The 17,019-nt window shown below is 34.2% G+C and overlaps 1 protein-coding gene across 14 annotated transcripts in view; it reads right to left on the reverse strand.

Annotated features, from left to right (window-relative positions):
* Positions 1-17,019, reverse strand: part of Pcdh15 (protocadherin-related 15) — a 453,622-nt gene that overhangs the window by 286,409 nt on the left and 150,194 nt on the right. For all 14 annotated transcript variants that reach the window (XM_013017079.1, XM_013017081.1, XM_013017082.1 and 11 more), the window contains one exon: positions 8,847-8,966. In XM_013017079.1, coding sequence (XP_012872533.1) covers positions 8,847-8,966 — 120 coding nt within the window. The remainder of the gene's footprint in view (positions 1-8,846; positions 8,967-17,019) is intronic.

Raw genomic sequence — 17,019 nt, forward strand, 5'->3', positions numbered from 1 at the left:
AGAAGTACAAGTTCTTATGTTGAAAATGAACTTTACAACTTTGATGGGTGGAAGGGGGCAGGGAGGATTAGGTGGGGGAAGGGGGGGGAGGGGGAGGAGGATGGGAAAGGATGGGAAGAGGAAACAAAGGAGGAGGCTACAATGCTTGATAAGAAATGTACTCATTATCTTGCCCATGTAATTGTAACCCCTCTGTACAGTCGTTTCACCATAAAAAATGAATAAAAATTAAAAAAATGTTTTTAAAGTTTTCATCATAGAGGTCCTTCACTTCTTTGGTTAAGTTAATTCCTAGGTATTTTATTTTATTGTGGGGCTATTATGAATGGAGTTGCTTTCCTAATTTCAGCCACACTTTTCTCATTGTTGGCATACAGAAGAACCAAGACCACAATAAACGCCAAGAAACCACACCAAAAATGAGAATCTAAGAAACACAGGAAGACCCCAGTTGCCGCAGCCCCCAAGAAGGTGGATAACATGGCAGGAACTCCCAAATACCTCTCAGTCCTATCTCTCAACATTAACGGACTTAACTCTCCAATTAAGCAACATAGACTGTCTAGTTGGATTAAACAGCAAGATCCTTCTATCTGCTGCCTTCAGGAGTCACATCTTGCCCATAAAAACAAAAACATTTTCAATGTGAAAGGCTGGAACAAAATCTACCAAGCAAATGGCCCCCATAAACAGATGGGAGTTGCAATCCTAATATCAGATAAAAGAGACTTCAAATTAAAATAGTAAGAAGAGATAAAGAAGGTCGCTACATACTAATTAAGGGATCTCTCCTTCAGGGGGATATTACAATTTTAAATATCTATTCGCCAAACAACGGAGCACCCAAATTTATCCAAGAAACATTACTTTCCCTTAAATCCCACAAAGATCTCAAGACATTAATTGTTGGGAACTTTAACACACCATTTTCCCTACTAGATAGGTCAACTGGGCAAAAACTCAACAGAGAAACCGCAGATCTAAACAACTGCTTAGATCAACTAGATTTATCAGACATCTACCAAACATTTCACCCAACAGCATCAGAATACATGTTTTTCTTAGCAGCATATGGAATATTTTCCAAAATAGACCACATTTTAGGCCACAAAGCAAAAGTCCAAATTCAAAAACATTGAACTTATACCTTGTATTCTCTCAGAACACAAGGGAATAAAATTAGAACTCAACACCAAAAGCCACCAAAGAAAGTCCTGTAACACATGGAGGCTGAACAACACACTGCTGAATCACGAGTGGGTCATGGAAGAGATTAGAAAGGAAATTTAAATGTTCATGATATTCAACAAAAATGAACATACAAACTACCATCTCCTCTGGGACACAGGAAAGGCAGTACTCAAGGGCAAGTTTATAGCTCTGAGTTCCTACATCAACAAATTGGAGAGATTTGAAACCAACAATTCAATGAGGCATCTGAGCCTCCTTGAATAAGAAGAGCAAGATAAACCCCAATCCAGTAGATGGAAAGAAATAATTAAAATTAAATCAGAATTAAATGAATTAGAATCCAAAAAAACATAGAAAGAATCAATAAAACATAGAGTTGGTTCTTCGAAAAAATTAACAAAATTGACAGACCCTTAGCAAATCTTATCAGAAAAAGAAGAGAACACACCCAAATAAATAAACACAGAGATGAGAATAGAAACATCACCACAGAAACAACCAAGATTCAGAACATTATAAGAGAATACTTCTCAAAACTTGATGCTAGTAAGTTTGAAAACTTGGAAGAAATGGACCTTTTCCTAACAAATATTGACATGCTGAAACTAAACCAAGATGAGTTAAACCATCTTAACAGGCACATATCAAGTATTGAAATAGAAACTGCAATAGGAGACCTCCCATCTAAGGAATATGTATTAAGTCATCTGCTCATCATTTCTGATGAATGATAAAAAATAAACAGTTTTCTAGTCTAACATGAAGAAAATTAAAATTAAAAAATGTGAGATGCTAATCTCTTATATGACCAGTTTTGTCACCTTGATAACAATGGGATTTAATCTACCAATATGATACATCTTATAAACTTGCTTATTTTGTTATGAGATGCTGAGGGCTGGCAAGGTGGCTCAGTGGTAGAGTGCTTGTCTTGCATGCATGAGGCACTGGGTTTAATTCCTCAGCACCACATAAACAGAAAAAGCTGGAAGTGGTACTGTGGCTTAAGTGGTAGAGTGCTAGCCTTAAGCTGAAGAGCTGAGGGACAGTGCCCAGGCCCAGAGTTCAAGATCCACAACCAAAAAAAAAAAAAAAAGGTTCAGCCAAGTATGTCATTACAAATTATGACCTATTTCAAAATGTTTTTGTTATTGTTCTTGGGGAGTTAATTTTTAACTATTGAGTTAGTCAATGAATTGTGAATTGTAGGCATCTTTGTTTTATGCTAGCAAGAAGGCAAACAGCTTTGCTAAATGGCCAATGTTTGTAAAACTACATAAGGATTAAAAATTTATCAATAAATAATTTTAATTTAAAAAACAAGATTTAACAACTATGGTAATGATAATGCATATCTGGTGGACAATTACCCTCATTAAATTATTAGTGGCTCATAACATTCGACAGATTTTCTGAACTACCAAGTCAAATGAGATGGCTTAAATATTCTTTAGTAAAAGAGGTATTAAGTAAAGTAAACAGACCCAAAGAAACATATGTCCCATAGTTTCCCTTATTTGTAAAAACTAGTATACATCTAGGATTATCTTAGCAGATGAGCAGAATAGCTCAATAGTTCATATGTATACATGATCATAAAAGATGAAGCTAACCAAAATGAACTCCAAGACATAGTCAAAATACGTTTTACTTTGTTGTTGTTGTTCTTAATGTACTACATAATTTCTTTTTTTCTTTTGTGTTTTTCCCCTTATGGTTTAGCCCCTGTTGTCACTGTGTTTGATTTTAGTACCCTGGGTCTTGTTTATAAGTTTATCTGAACTGAGGTAGGGAATGGAAACAACAAAATGGTGATACAAAGAACACAAGGGGACCCTATGCAACAGCAATACCCACAAGACTATGTTGGAAATGATCTGTACAACTTGAGGGGGGAGGAAAGAGGAAGAAAAATGAGGGGGGGAAACATGTTTGACAAAAAATATACTACTAACTTACTTACATAACCGTAACCCCTTTGTACTTCATCTTGACAATAAAATTGTTAAAAAAAATAGGTAAAAATATCATGTTGTAGGTAAGTAGAGTGATATTTAAAATTTCCAGTGACTGAATTAAATGTGAAAGAGAACCCATTCATTGCCCCAACCAAGTCTATTTTGCTTCTTTGGCTTGCTCTCTTTCTCTGAGTCCTCTTCTCTTCTGCAATTTATCTCAAATTCAGGAAGTGTGAGCCTTGCAGGAAATTGTATTTGTGGCCACCCACTAAAACCGACCACACAATTGGAACTGACTTAAGTATAAACAGTCCATAGTAGATGAGGAGTGCTTAACTATGCATACTTTTGACCTCTTCTCCCCAGGCTTTTTTCTATATATTCCTGAGCTATTGTAGCATGCTTAAAATAGATACTAATTCCTTAAATCCCATCTGTCTTCACCACATGATCCTATTGAATGAATTCCTTATTGTCCTCAACACAACTGGCTTCTCATTTGGTGTGCTTGGGAGAGTAGCCTAGCCTGGTCTGTTGGATCCTTCAGAATGAGACAATTGAAGAATACTCTGGTAAGAAGCTGACAAAGAAATATTACTTGGCATGATTTTAAGCAGTATTCTAAACCTATGAGGACCCAATATGTATTTCCTTGTATAATACATGTATATGTAATCATTCCACTTCATTTCAGCAAGAACACTTCAAATCTGATCAACTCTCTTTTTTGGTGCTTGGCCAGGTACCTGGTTCCCGTGATGTCTATCACTGCTGCCAATTGGTAGCATGAATTGTCTTAGGTGGGTTTTAGAATCCCTCTTAGCTATGGAAAATTGTCTCAGTAATTTTTACACAAATTTTCAAACATTGTCCTTGACAATGTTTACACAATTCCCACTTATCTTGTTCTATTCCACAATGAAACCAATCTATCCTCCACTGCAAGCCTCATTGTAGTGGTTTCTATAGCTACTGCAATTTTTCTGTAAATTTATCCTCATCATACTTCCATAAGTATTATTGAGTAATTGTACATTTGACATCCCTGGGGTTTGAAATTAGGGACTTGCCCTTGATGGCACATACTTTACACTATACTCTGCTAGTTTTCCCCTCCCCAAGGCTAATGCATCATTAGTAGTAGTAGTAATAATAGTAGTAGTAGTTGTTGTTGTTGTTGTCATACAAGGGAAATGTTATTTAACAAAGTAACATACAAATAATATGCATCTTGGTCTGTGTAACCCCCTTCAACAAACTCATCTCCCTCAGCCCACCTTTTCCCTTCCATTTCTCAATTTTGTGGCATATATAATAAATTCTTCACTACATCCCCTCCTTTATTGTCTACCTCTCTCCCTTTGAGCCTCCTTGCAAGTACCCATTTCTTGGTGTTCATTTTGTTGGGCATTGACTGCTTATCTTCTTTATGTTTGTTATTTCATTTTTTTGTTTCATAAAGAATATTGCTTCAAGCCCAGGCTGGTTTATACAATGGCCTTCTTATTTGTTCCTTTCCTTATAGATGTATTGACAGACATGTGTCATACAGCGCACCTGACCATGCTTTGGGATGTACTCTTGTGAAGATTTGCTTGTGAAGGTTGTCCTCAATTGCTATCTCCCATTTCAATCACCCATGTTGCTAAGATTATAGGATTGAGCCACCATGCCAGTTACAAATTTTCTTTAACAACCCTTTAGAAGATGTCTATAATTATATATTTACTAATTATATATATATAATTTTTGCACATATATGTAAAATTTTGCATATGTATGTTAAAATTGTATATATATATATATATATATATATATGTAACAGCTATAAAAGAGTAGATTATGCTGCAGGAAAAATCCTGCACATTTCTATTTCTTACTCTTCATATTTAAACATCTAGCACACATTAGCAAGTCTGTTCTGCTTATCTTAAGACATTGGGGATAATGGATGCTATTACTTTCTCTTTTTCCAAAGCCACAATATTGGAGGAAGATATAATAACTTGTACTATGGTTTATTGAACTCACTTTTTATTGACCAAAGCAAGTAATTTCCTCAAAGAAAAAATACTTTTATATTTGATACTTTTATGTTTAAAAGATCATGTGAATTTCAACAAAAAAAAAACGGCAAGAGAAAAGGTAAGCTGAATTTAAGTGTTCTGATTTTATTAACAGACTCATTAAAGAGCTTAGTTGTGGGAACTTGGATGTAAATGAAATTTTATAATTTTGTAAGTAAAAATTCTTCCACTACCTTTCTGAATTTGGTTTTAGTGAATTATGTATCCTTCTCATAAAGAAAGCATAGTTGAGATGAGAAAATCCCGACAATGTAAACAACCATATTTATTTATTTATTTGCCAGTCTTGGTGCTTGAACTCAAGGCCTGAGATTATTTGTGCTCAAGGCTAGCTCTCTACCACTTGAGCCACAATGGCACTTTAAGCTTTTTCTAAATAGTTTATTAGAGATAAGAATCTCATGGACTTTCCTGCCCGGCTGGCTTTGAACCAGGATCCTCAGATCTCAGGCTTCTGAGCCAAGAGTACAGGTGTGATCCACTGATGCATGGCTAATTGTTTTGTTTTTAAAACCAAGAGAGATATCTCAAAATAGTTTCTAAAAATAAAGCTGTTCACATTGATTCACAGACATCCACAGAATTGGGTATTGCAGTGTGAAGAATTCTTAATCTCTGACTCATGCTAAGCAATTTAGCACTTGGTGTTACTCCTTTGTCTTAAGTCTGGGCTGTACCTCATAGACTATAGCCAAGTTGAGAACCTGTCATCTTTTGATTTACATTATATTATGTGAGGCTCTGTCTTGTTAATTGGCTAGCTCTAGATATTCACTGTTACTCAGAATGCCAATATTTTTATATATAGTATATACAATCTATAACATATACAATTATGTAACAATTACATATTGTGTGGTATAGTACTGTTATAGTATAATATATACTGTTAAAATAATAGTATATACCTTTATTATTAGAGTACAACATATACCAATATATACTCTATTATGTACATAGTATGTATTATATATATATATATATATATATAGTATGTAATAGCATAATTTCTCTTCATTAATCTGTTTGTCATCTGTCCCTTGTATATGTATTTGAGACAAACTGTATAATTAGACAATTGATGAGAGGATTTTTATCATTCTTTCTCTAGCTTTCTCCTTTCTAGTATTTTGTCTTCATTTTCCGTAAATTTTGATCATCACAAAATCCATACCCTGAATTATCTGGTCACACTTTCTACCACTTTTTCAGAGTGTCAAGTTGATGCTGAGTTAAAAAAAAATCATAACTTCAAAATTTCCAGTAATCCTCCCCTTAAAGATAATTAAAATGAACACTAAAACTTTCAATGCAATAGTCAAATGGTTGAGAATCCATAATGAAATGAAAAATGTGGAAGCAGACAGAGAAAAATGACAAGTTATATATGGGAACATGATTAAATTTCCAGCAATGTAACCTTGATTAAAATCCTGGAAAGTATTAGTTCAGAATTCTTTGCCTTATTTTAGGAGATGAGCTACACTAATTGTCTACAAGAGTTCAGTAAATGATAGGAATTCAGAAGTTACAAGTGGAGACACAGAAATTGCTTCAGTAGAAGGAGTTGTAGAACTCAGTACCTGCTGATTGTTGCTTTATTAGAAAGCAAAACTGCTATGTACATATTTCTGTTTGTCAAGAGAAGAAAGAAAGCTACAGTTGAACATAAAATTTAATGATGTTTTAGATATTACCTCAAAGATTGTTTAAAATAATGTGGAGTCAAATAATGTAGCTATAGTTTGAGTAAAACTCCAGGTCACTTACTTACAGTTTCAAGTATTGAAGAATAAAAGCAATAGACAGAAGAAGGCAAGTGAACAGATTTTTAAGTGAAAAAAATCTAACATTATCATATTTTAAGATACAGTCTTAGTTCAGTATGGGATTCATTTGAATGAAATTATAATTGTAGTTCACAAAACCAGAGGTGACCATATTTTCAGATTAAATTGTATAGTCATTACACATGCAATTTGTTTTGATATAAAAATAAAAAGGATGGTAGGGGAAAAACAAAGGAGGAGGCAACAATGTTGGATAAGAAATGTACTCATGGAGGAGGCTGCAATGCTTGGTAAGAAATGTACGCATTATCCTGCCCATGTAACTGTAACCCCTCTGTACAGTATCTTCACAAATAAAAGAAAAGAAAAGAAAAGAAAAGAAAAGAAAAGAAATGTACTCATTACCTTCCTCCTGTAACTGTAACCCCTCTGTACAGTATTTTCACAATAAAAAAACTTAATTTAAAAAAATAAGTGGTATACATGGTGTTATAAAGAAATTTATTAATTGTTTAACCATAGCAGAAAAACAAAAAACAAAAAATCAGGTATTTCTCTCACTAGATCTCACTAGAAATAAAAACGGGTAACAAAGCTTACATTAAATTTTCAGGATGACTAAAGGTGAATTCCCAGAATAGTAGGGCTTGATTAATGCCTTCTCTTCCCATGTACCATAAGTTAAGAGTGTGTTTTTTGTGGGGTTTTTTTTTTGATGTCTGACTCCTTTTCTCCAGTGAATTCTGACTAGGCCTTGAGAATTTCTTTATTTATTCCACAGGGGTACTAACTTTTCTAAAATTTGTTTTTGCTTTTATAACTTTGAAACTGCATGTGGCTGATTGGTTCATGCTGTTGGTAGAAAAAGGAATATAATTGTATATAATGGCAAATCCAAAAATCTTTGATAGGCAGAAACATTCAAAAGGGAATACTTGAAGCTAGTAAGGAATTTCAGCCCCACAAAACCTCTGAAGCATAGATTCTCAGTAATATCTTCCCTATCTTAAACTGCATCTAAACCTCGAACAGTTTTATGTCTCCTTCAAAACTAAATTTCTCTACAATATATATTCTGAATCTGATGGTTTCATTTTTATAGCTAGAAGAGTAGAGATTAGAAAATAACAGATAATGTTACCTAGAAATGTGGAAATACACATATAATTTCAAGGAAAACTACTTTAAGAGCAGAGGGTGAATGGTTCAGAAACACATTTTTGTCATCCGTTGTCTTTTCTGTTCTTATGAGCAAAGTGTTTCCTCTTGCTCTCCACTGTTTTCTGTCTTCTTTTCCATTTTGTTGTTTTCCTTCATGTTGTCATCACCTTTCACTCAGTTTCACTGATTCTGCCTACAACATGTTGATAACCTCCCCTTTAAGGAACATAAAACCTCTCAAACCTTCCTTTATAATTTTCCCTATTATTATGGCTGTTGTTGTTGCTCTATTATTATTTCTACTCATATCTTCCAAATGTTTTGAAAAATAAATAATGTATTTATATTGTGGCAAGTTCTTACTACAAAGTCCAGGATGAACCCAAACCTTCAATTCTATGATCTTCTGGACACAAACTCTTGAGTGCCAAAATTATAGGTGTGAGTCATCATTCTGATGCTTATTAATACCTTTGTTACAAATGCACTAATAAAGATGTCCTACTTACAAATACCTCCAAAGTTCAAATTTAGGATAATTTTGATAATAGTATCATTGCTAATGTAATTTCACAGAACAATACAACCATTACCAAACAAAGTAAAATGTTAGTATTATTCTTCAAGTGTAATTACATTGCATGTAGATATTTACATACCGGATCTTCTGGGTTATACTGGATAACATATTCTATCTGTCCATTTGGGCCATCATCTATATCAGTAGCTCCATTGTCCCCTGAAAATCCTGTGAATATTGTGGTGCCAACTGGAGTGAGCTGAAAAGAAAAGAAAAAACTGTCAATTCTCATTTTATCAGCTGTATACCAAATGTTCCATCATGAAAACCAGCACTTTATTATACAAAGAAAGAGAATATTCAGCTGCCTACAACCACAGAATAGAAGCATTTTTTAAAAATGCTTGCAAACCTTACATAGAAGTTCTTACAATGTGTGAAATTCCCAACTTCTTGTTTGGGTTAAAAAAAAAAATAGGAAGGCTCAGTGTAAAGCACATTTGGACCAATTTATATCCATTAGCATCTTTTTACCTGCAGTGAAAATGTGTCTGTTTCTCTCATTTTAAAACCTTGTTGCATTAAGTTATCTACAAACTAGAAATGAGGTTGCCTAAGAAAGTTTCTTTCTGTGTTTTGAAACCAAAATCATATCAGAGAGAGAACCACAGACTCCAGGTTGATAATTACATGCAAATGAAGAGAAGTGGAAATGCAAATATCATGACCACTATAGAAGAACTCTGGAGTTCCCTGGTGTTTCTCAAAGTTATTCTGTAGAAAAATACATGTTATAGGAGTGGGAGAGATGCTTATATATGTTCACTTTTTTAATAATAAGTTTTTTTATTGTGAAAATACCGTACAGAGGGGTTACAATTACATGAGCAAGGTAATGAGTACATTTCTTATCAAGCATTGCTGCCTCCTTTCTTTCCCTGTACAATCCCTGCCCTCCCATTCCACCCCCTCCCACCCCCCACACCCCCACCTCCGCCAAAATTGTAAAGTACGTTTTTCAACATAATGTCTTGTACATCTTATTGTTGCAATGGGTCCACCCATATCCCTATTTAAACAATTGTTTTTTCCCTTCCCCTCCCCAAATTATACCAACATCAAATACAGTGAAAACAGGGGGTCTACCGTGTGGGAGGGATATATAAAACAACAAAGAAATCATCTTATAAATATATTAGAAACAATAACAAGAAAGAAAAACCATTTGCGTGCTTATGAATACAAACACAACAGTGTATTTGGTATATAGAACAATGATTTATCATTCAGTTTTAATTCTTCCTAATCACTACCAGCAAATCAACATAATATTTTCTCAATTGAAGGCCGATGTATTTTTATAGTCAGAGACATTTTGGTCAATCTTCCCTTTCTTTTTCTTTTTCTTTTTTTCTGTCTGTCATGGGGCTTGAATTCTGGGCCTGGGCACTGTCCCTCAGCTCTTCAGCTCAAGTCTAGCGCTCTACCACTTGAGCTACAGCGCCACTTCCAGTTTTCTGGTGGTTTATTGGCGATAAGAGCTTCATGGAATTTCCTGCCCGGGCTGGCTTTGAGCCGCGATCCTGAGATTTCAGCCTCTTGTAGCTAGGAGTACAGGCATGAACCACCTGCACAAGGCTCAATCTTCCCTTTCTATTCCAAGGATTTAGCGAGAACTCTACTGGTTAGTAGTTGAATGTCAATAAAGTATCACCTACTTCTCTGTCATTCCTGACATAAAAATACAGTGTTCTTTTACTTTGTATTTATATTTTATACTTTATTTCTGTAACTATTATATTTTTACACAGAAGTTTGGGTAGTCTTTCCACAAACTAACAGTGATCTGTCTGAAAAGAAGCCAACAATATCTATTGCATATATGTAACGCAATAAAATAACTCAATAAATATTTATATAAGAAGTGAAATGTTGCTAAATTGAGAACTATGAATTATAATTAAAGTTATTGAAGACACAAAACAAAGGCATCCTTTGTATATAAATCAAAGAAAGTAATTTTGTTAAAACTAAAAGCAATCTACATTAAAATTCCAAAGGCAATACTCATAGAAAAAAAAAGAACTCCCAACATTTATATGAAACTAAATAACATCCCCAAAACCAGAACAATTTCAAAGAACAATGCTAGAGGCTTCACAAAACTTGGCTTCAAAATATACTATAAAACTCTAGTAACCCAAACAAAATGGTAAAGACAGAGAAATCAATATAGAATAATAGAACAAAACAGTGCCCAGAAATAAACTCACAGGTTTGTCAACATTCATTTAGCAAATTACAGAGAACACTCAATAGGAAAGGAACTTAAAAGTTGTGGGGAAACTGAACATACATATGCACTCCTTTCAGATGTATCAAAACCAAGTAAAATGTAAAATTCCCTACCCATGAAACTCTAATAATCCCTGTATTTTTTCCAACTTCTTTAGTCAATTTCCTACCATGGAACTAGATTTTCAAGTCCTTGTGAGGAACATAAAAGAAATGAATGAAAAGTCATAGATCTAAGGATAGAAATAACTACCCTAAAGAATTAAATTGAAAGCCCACAGATTGGGAAAAACTCTTCACAAGCCATACAATGGACAAGAGTCTCATATCTAAAATATATTTAGAGCTCAAAAAATTAAATCCCCAATAACAAATTCTCAAAGAAACAACTGCCCCATTAATAAATGGGTTAAAGACTTAAAGAGAGACTTCTCTGAAAAGGAAATATGAATGGCCAATAGACACATCAAAAATGCTTAACTTCTCTCACTATAAAAGAAATGCAAATCAAAAAAAATTGAGATTCAACCTCACCCTAGCTAGAATGGCTATAATCAAGAAATCTAATAACAAGAGATGCTGGAGGGGATGTGGTTAGAAGGGAACCCTACTGCATTGTTGTTGGGAGTATAAACTTGTCCAACCACTCTGGAAAGCAGTATGGAGGTTCCTCAAAAGACTCCACATAGAGCTCCCCTAGGACCCAGCAATTCCACTTACCCAAACAATCATAAACAAGGTCATACTAAAGCTACCAGCACAACTATGTTTATCACAGCATTATTCACCATAGCTAAGATATGGAAACAACCCATCTGTCCCTCAGTAGATGAATGGATCAAGGAAATGTGATATGTATATATATATATATATATATATATATAATATATATATGTATTTACACACACACGTGTGTGTGTATATATATATATATACATATATAATAGAATTCTATGCCTCCTTCAGAAAGAATGACACCGCTGCATTTCTTAGGAAATGGAAGTACTTGGAAAAAATATTAAGTGAAGTAAGCTAGACCCAAAGAAATATTAGTCCCGTGGTTTCCCTTATTTGTAATAGCTAGTATACATCTAGGATAATCCTACCAGACAAGCAGAAAAAGGTGAAAAGCTGTGTACATATGACCATATAAGATGATACTAAGCAAAATTAACCCCAAGATAGGGACACAAAAGGTTTTTTTCTTTGTTGATGTTGTTTTTAATGTACTATGTTGGTTTGTTGTTGTTGTTTGTTTCTTTTGTAAATTCTTCCCCCTGTGGTATAATCCCTGTTTTCACTATGTTTGTTTCCCCAAGTCCTGCATCTTATATATACATTATTTTTCTAATTTGGGGAGGGAAAAGGAAATAACAAAATGCTGAAACAAGGATACTGGCTGACTCATTGAAACAATGAGATGTATAAGACACTATGTTGAAAAGAAACATAAACTTTGGGGATGGGGGAGGGAAGTAGCTGGAGATGTGAGGAGGGAAAGGATAGTAGGAGAAAAACAAAGGAGGGAGTAACAATGCTCAATGGGAAATGTACTCATTACCTTACTGTTGTAACTGTAACCCCTCTGTACAGTATCTTTATAAAAAAATAAAAGAAAGAATTAAATTGGAAATCTTACTCATCCAGATTTCAAAGTTTCATTACAAAGTTATACACAAAGAGTAAACAAGTATATAATGCAAGAGTTTATCTGGTCCCAAAACAATCTCTAAGGATAATTATCTGGTTCAGAAAGACTTAACACATTAGTGTCATGGGGATTGAAATCCCTTTTGAATAAATAACAAATGGTCTATTACATATCAATATGAAAAACACTTAGTATTGATTCCTACCTCCTCACAGCCCACATAAAAGTAAATTTCAGTAGCCTGTATGTAAATGTAAACCACTAAAGTTTCTACAAGTAATATCTTCCCAAATGGGTACTGACATATTTAACAGAACATACGCAAACCATGAAAAAATGGATTGTTTGATTTAAAAAAAAAAAACACTGTTAAAATGCTAGTGATAGCATCAGGGGAGATACTGAAGCATGAATATTGTGAAATAATTTATTTCCAAAATATGTTTAAATCTCTATAATTTGATTAGAAAATAACAGCTATGAGGATAGGAAATGCACATAAAATAAATCATGCTAACAAAGGCCAAATTTTTTTTAAAGAAATGTTCTGTTTGAACAGACATCAAAGAGCTTCTTAAAATGCAAGCAGAATACTTCTATGTGTTCATTAGGTGGATTAAAATTAATAATAAATAAAATGCCAACTTTTATTCAGAGGTGAGCCAAATTGAACTCTTACACTGCTGGTGAGAGCCTATTTGCCAACGACATTTGAAATTTCTTTGACAATATCAGCTATCCAGAATGTAACCATATCCTATGCATCAAATTTGTCCTAAAATCACTTTGCAAATATATACTAAAAAATGGCAAGTATCCAATAACATACCTAGATTCAGTTTTCTGAAATAAATAAATATGTCCAAATAATTGGATAAAAATAAGATGAGAAGCATTTGTTTAACTGAATTCTATATTGCTATAGCACCAATGTAAATGAAATACAAACAAAATAATGAAAGAAAATCCTGACATTAAAGGAAGACATGAGTCCAGTTTGAACTAATGTTCAAAACTAGCTAAAGTAATAATGTATGAACTATGTTGGGGCCCCTTTGCAAGAGTGCTTAGAGTTCTGAAAGATATTTGTTGAAAGACCTTACAATTGTTTTCATCTTCATTTTGTTTGCATTAAAATTTAGGTCTTTACTTAGGAAAACTTTTGGAAGTAAGCAATCATGATCAGTTTTTATCTATAATTTATGTCAATAAACAGAATTCAATAATAGGCCTCTCTTAAATACAAATACTGAATGTGTGCATATGATGTTTATCATTTTCTTCATAATAATCTTGTAAGACAGAAAAGAGGCATAAAATATATTTCCAGGGGTCAAAATCACTGAAGTTGCACATCAAGGGATCAGAAATTATATAGGCTTGGGATTTAATTTATGAAAAGTTAATAACATAAATGCTTTTGGGAAATATCTGTTCAAATCATTTATACATTTATTGACTGGATTAATTGATTTTTTGATGTTGACTTTTTTATGGGTTCTACATCTATTTTGGATTTTTATCATTATCCAAAAGCTCTTTAAAGGTAGAACATATTTTCTTTTCCTTTCTTTTATATTCAATATTATTTAATATATAAAATGGCTCTTCAGTATAAACAATAAATTTTTAGTTGTTTGTAATGTGCATGTTTTGGTGATCAAACATGTCCCAGGTTTTGTTTGTTTGTTTGTTTTTATTACTTCATATCCTGAGCAAGTTCTTCATCTTGCAAGACCTGCAGTCTGCCCCTTTTTAGCAACTTAGATAATCTCTTTTGAAGACACAATTCTCACTAACAGATTAGCTATACTGCAGTAAACTGGCCAGAATTTCTGGCAGCTAACTATTAATGAAACGCTCCTCCTTTCACAGTTTACATCATGAAAACTAGTAACAAAAAGAACAACAATAAAATTTTATTGTAGGTCTTTCTGCTTTAAGACAATGCTCAATAGGAAAATAAATCAATTTCAGTACATTAATATTGTGGTTTATTTTAATACTGAAGAAAAACAAGTTGTTTACAGCCCTCCATAGATCTTTATACTATGTTAAATGTATATATTCGTAGATTGGATAATATCAATCATAACATCAATGTAATTGTGTTGGTAGGTAAGGAGAAACTAGCATATTAAGCAGTTGTAAAATTTTGGTGTTACAACTAATACATCTCCAAAGTTATTTTTGTGTCTATATGTGCTATAATAGTTAACAAAATAATAACATATTTTGACATTATTGGAGCTTGAACTCAAGGCCTCCTAGTTGCTTGGGCAGGTGCTCTACCACTTGAGTTATAGTCTCCTCATTCCCTCCCCCTTTTTGCTTGAGTCACTCTTTTAAGAGGCTCCTGAATTTTTGCAAATTTCAGCCTGATCCACAATCTTCTCTTTATACCCCACTGGAGATGAAGGGAACTCACCACCATGCCTAAAATATTGTCTGAGTCTTATTCTCACATTGTAATCATTTGGTTTTCCATGTGGAATTACAACCAGGAGTAATTATTCCTGACAAAGAAGAATATTTTTATGTCATAACTGAAGCTAAACACCATTTTGTAAGGTCTGCTCCTGGATGGCTGGCAGACTCCACCCTCCTCGCAGCAGTCTCCACCCAGTACCTGTGTTACCTAGGCAACTGGGACACCTGGAAGAGGTCACATCTGCATTAGCTGAGGTCACTTCTGAATTTGATTTGGCCACACCTTTCTCCACCCATACCCTAGATAAGGGCTAGCCCAGGCCCAGACTTGCGCTCTCTGTTCCTCTCTGCTCTCTCTCTGCTCTTTTCTAGCTCTTTCCTCTCTTTCCCAGCTCTCTCTCATTCCCAAACCTTTCCCAGCCACATGGAGTGCCAACTTTGCCTGGTCCCAGCAGGTCTACTGAATAAACCTACCCCTTACCTGAATACCACGTGAGTGCTGCTGTTCTTACCTCTCTCTCTGCTCTTTTCTAGCTCTTTCCTCTCTCTTTCCTCTCTTTCCCAGCTCTCTCTCATTCCCAGGCCTTTCCCAGCCACATGGAGAGCCAACCTTGCCTGGTCCCAGCAGCTCTACTGAATAAACCTGCCCATTACCTGAATACCACATGCGTGGTGATGTTCTTACTCGTCTACCTCTTTTTAAAAACCTAATACATTTCAGAAGGAAATCAATTGATATAAAATAATTAGAAAAATAACTTAGAAAAATAATTTAAAATTCAACTGATGAGATTTTTTTTCGGGGGAGGGGGGAGAGGTCTGGTCATGGGGCCTGAGCTCTGGGCCTGGGCACTGTCCCTCAGCTCTTCAGCTCAAGGCTAGCCCTCTACCACTTGAGCCACAGCACCATTTCCGGCTTTTTTTTTTCTGCTTATGTGGTGCTGAGGAATTGAACCTCATTGTTTCATTAAGAATTCTAGTATCTCCATCCTCCCGTCTCCTGTCCCTGAACAGAACTGCTTCTAAATAGTCATGTTGATAAAATGAAATATGATTAGTTGCTACGTGAAGTTTCTCATATAATAAATATTTAATGGAAAAATATTAACAAATATAGTGGATACTTTACTAAGAGACACACATTATCAAAGAGAAACATTATCTTTAGTGAAACAAGGTTATTTGTCAGTTCACGTTAGATCCATATGCTTTTCTGTTAAATGATCAATATCATTTATCAGACTTAGAGCATTAGATAGCCATTTCATGGCTATTAATCTCATAAAAATTCTACTCGACAGAAGGCAATACAAATTATCACTACTAGTAAAACTGGAGGCACTTTCATGTTTAATTAACATTAATATCTCCATTTTGTGATTTATCTCATTTATTTGAATGGCATGAGCTCATTTTATTTTTATGATTGGTATTTATTACATCTACTCAGCCACATAGGGTGCCCAGTTATTTGGATAAACATTATTCGGAGTGTTAATGTGAGGGTGCTTCTGAATGAGATTAACTTTTCAATTTGTAGACTGCATAAAATAGATTAATTTTCTTTTGCAATGTGAGTGGCCCTCATTCAAGCCATTGAAATTCTCAATTGAAAGAAAAAAAACAAGATTGAGTAAAGAATAAGTTCCAATTTTAGCTTGCCTTGTCTTTGAACTTAGGCAATGACTTCTTCCTGTCTAAAGATTTAGACAGTAACTTGCATTTATTCAATTAACTTTCTTTCACAACCTTCAGACCAAAAGTGGGAAGCATATAATTCTTCTCCTCGATTTCCAGTTTTGCCACCTGTAGACCTGGAATGTTTTAGCCTCTATGAGTGTATGTGCTAATTCCTCCTAATAAATCATCTTGATCTTGCCCTCTAATAGCCTTAATAGCCAGATAGACAGATAGATGATAGTAGGTAGGTAGATGG

The sequence above is a fragment of the Dipodomys ordii genome, unplaced genomic scaffold (assembly GCF_000151885.1).
Source record: "Dipodomys ordii isolate 6190 unplaced genomic scaffold, Dord_2.0 Scaffold34, whole genome shotgun sequence".
NCBI lineage: Eukaryota > Metazoa > Chordata > Mammalia > Rodentia > Heteromyidae > Dipodomys > Dipodomys ordii.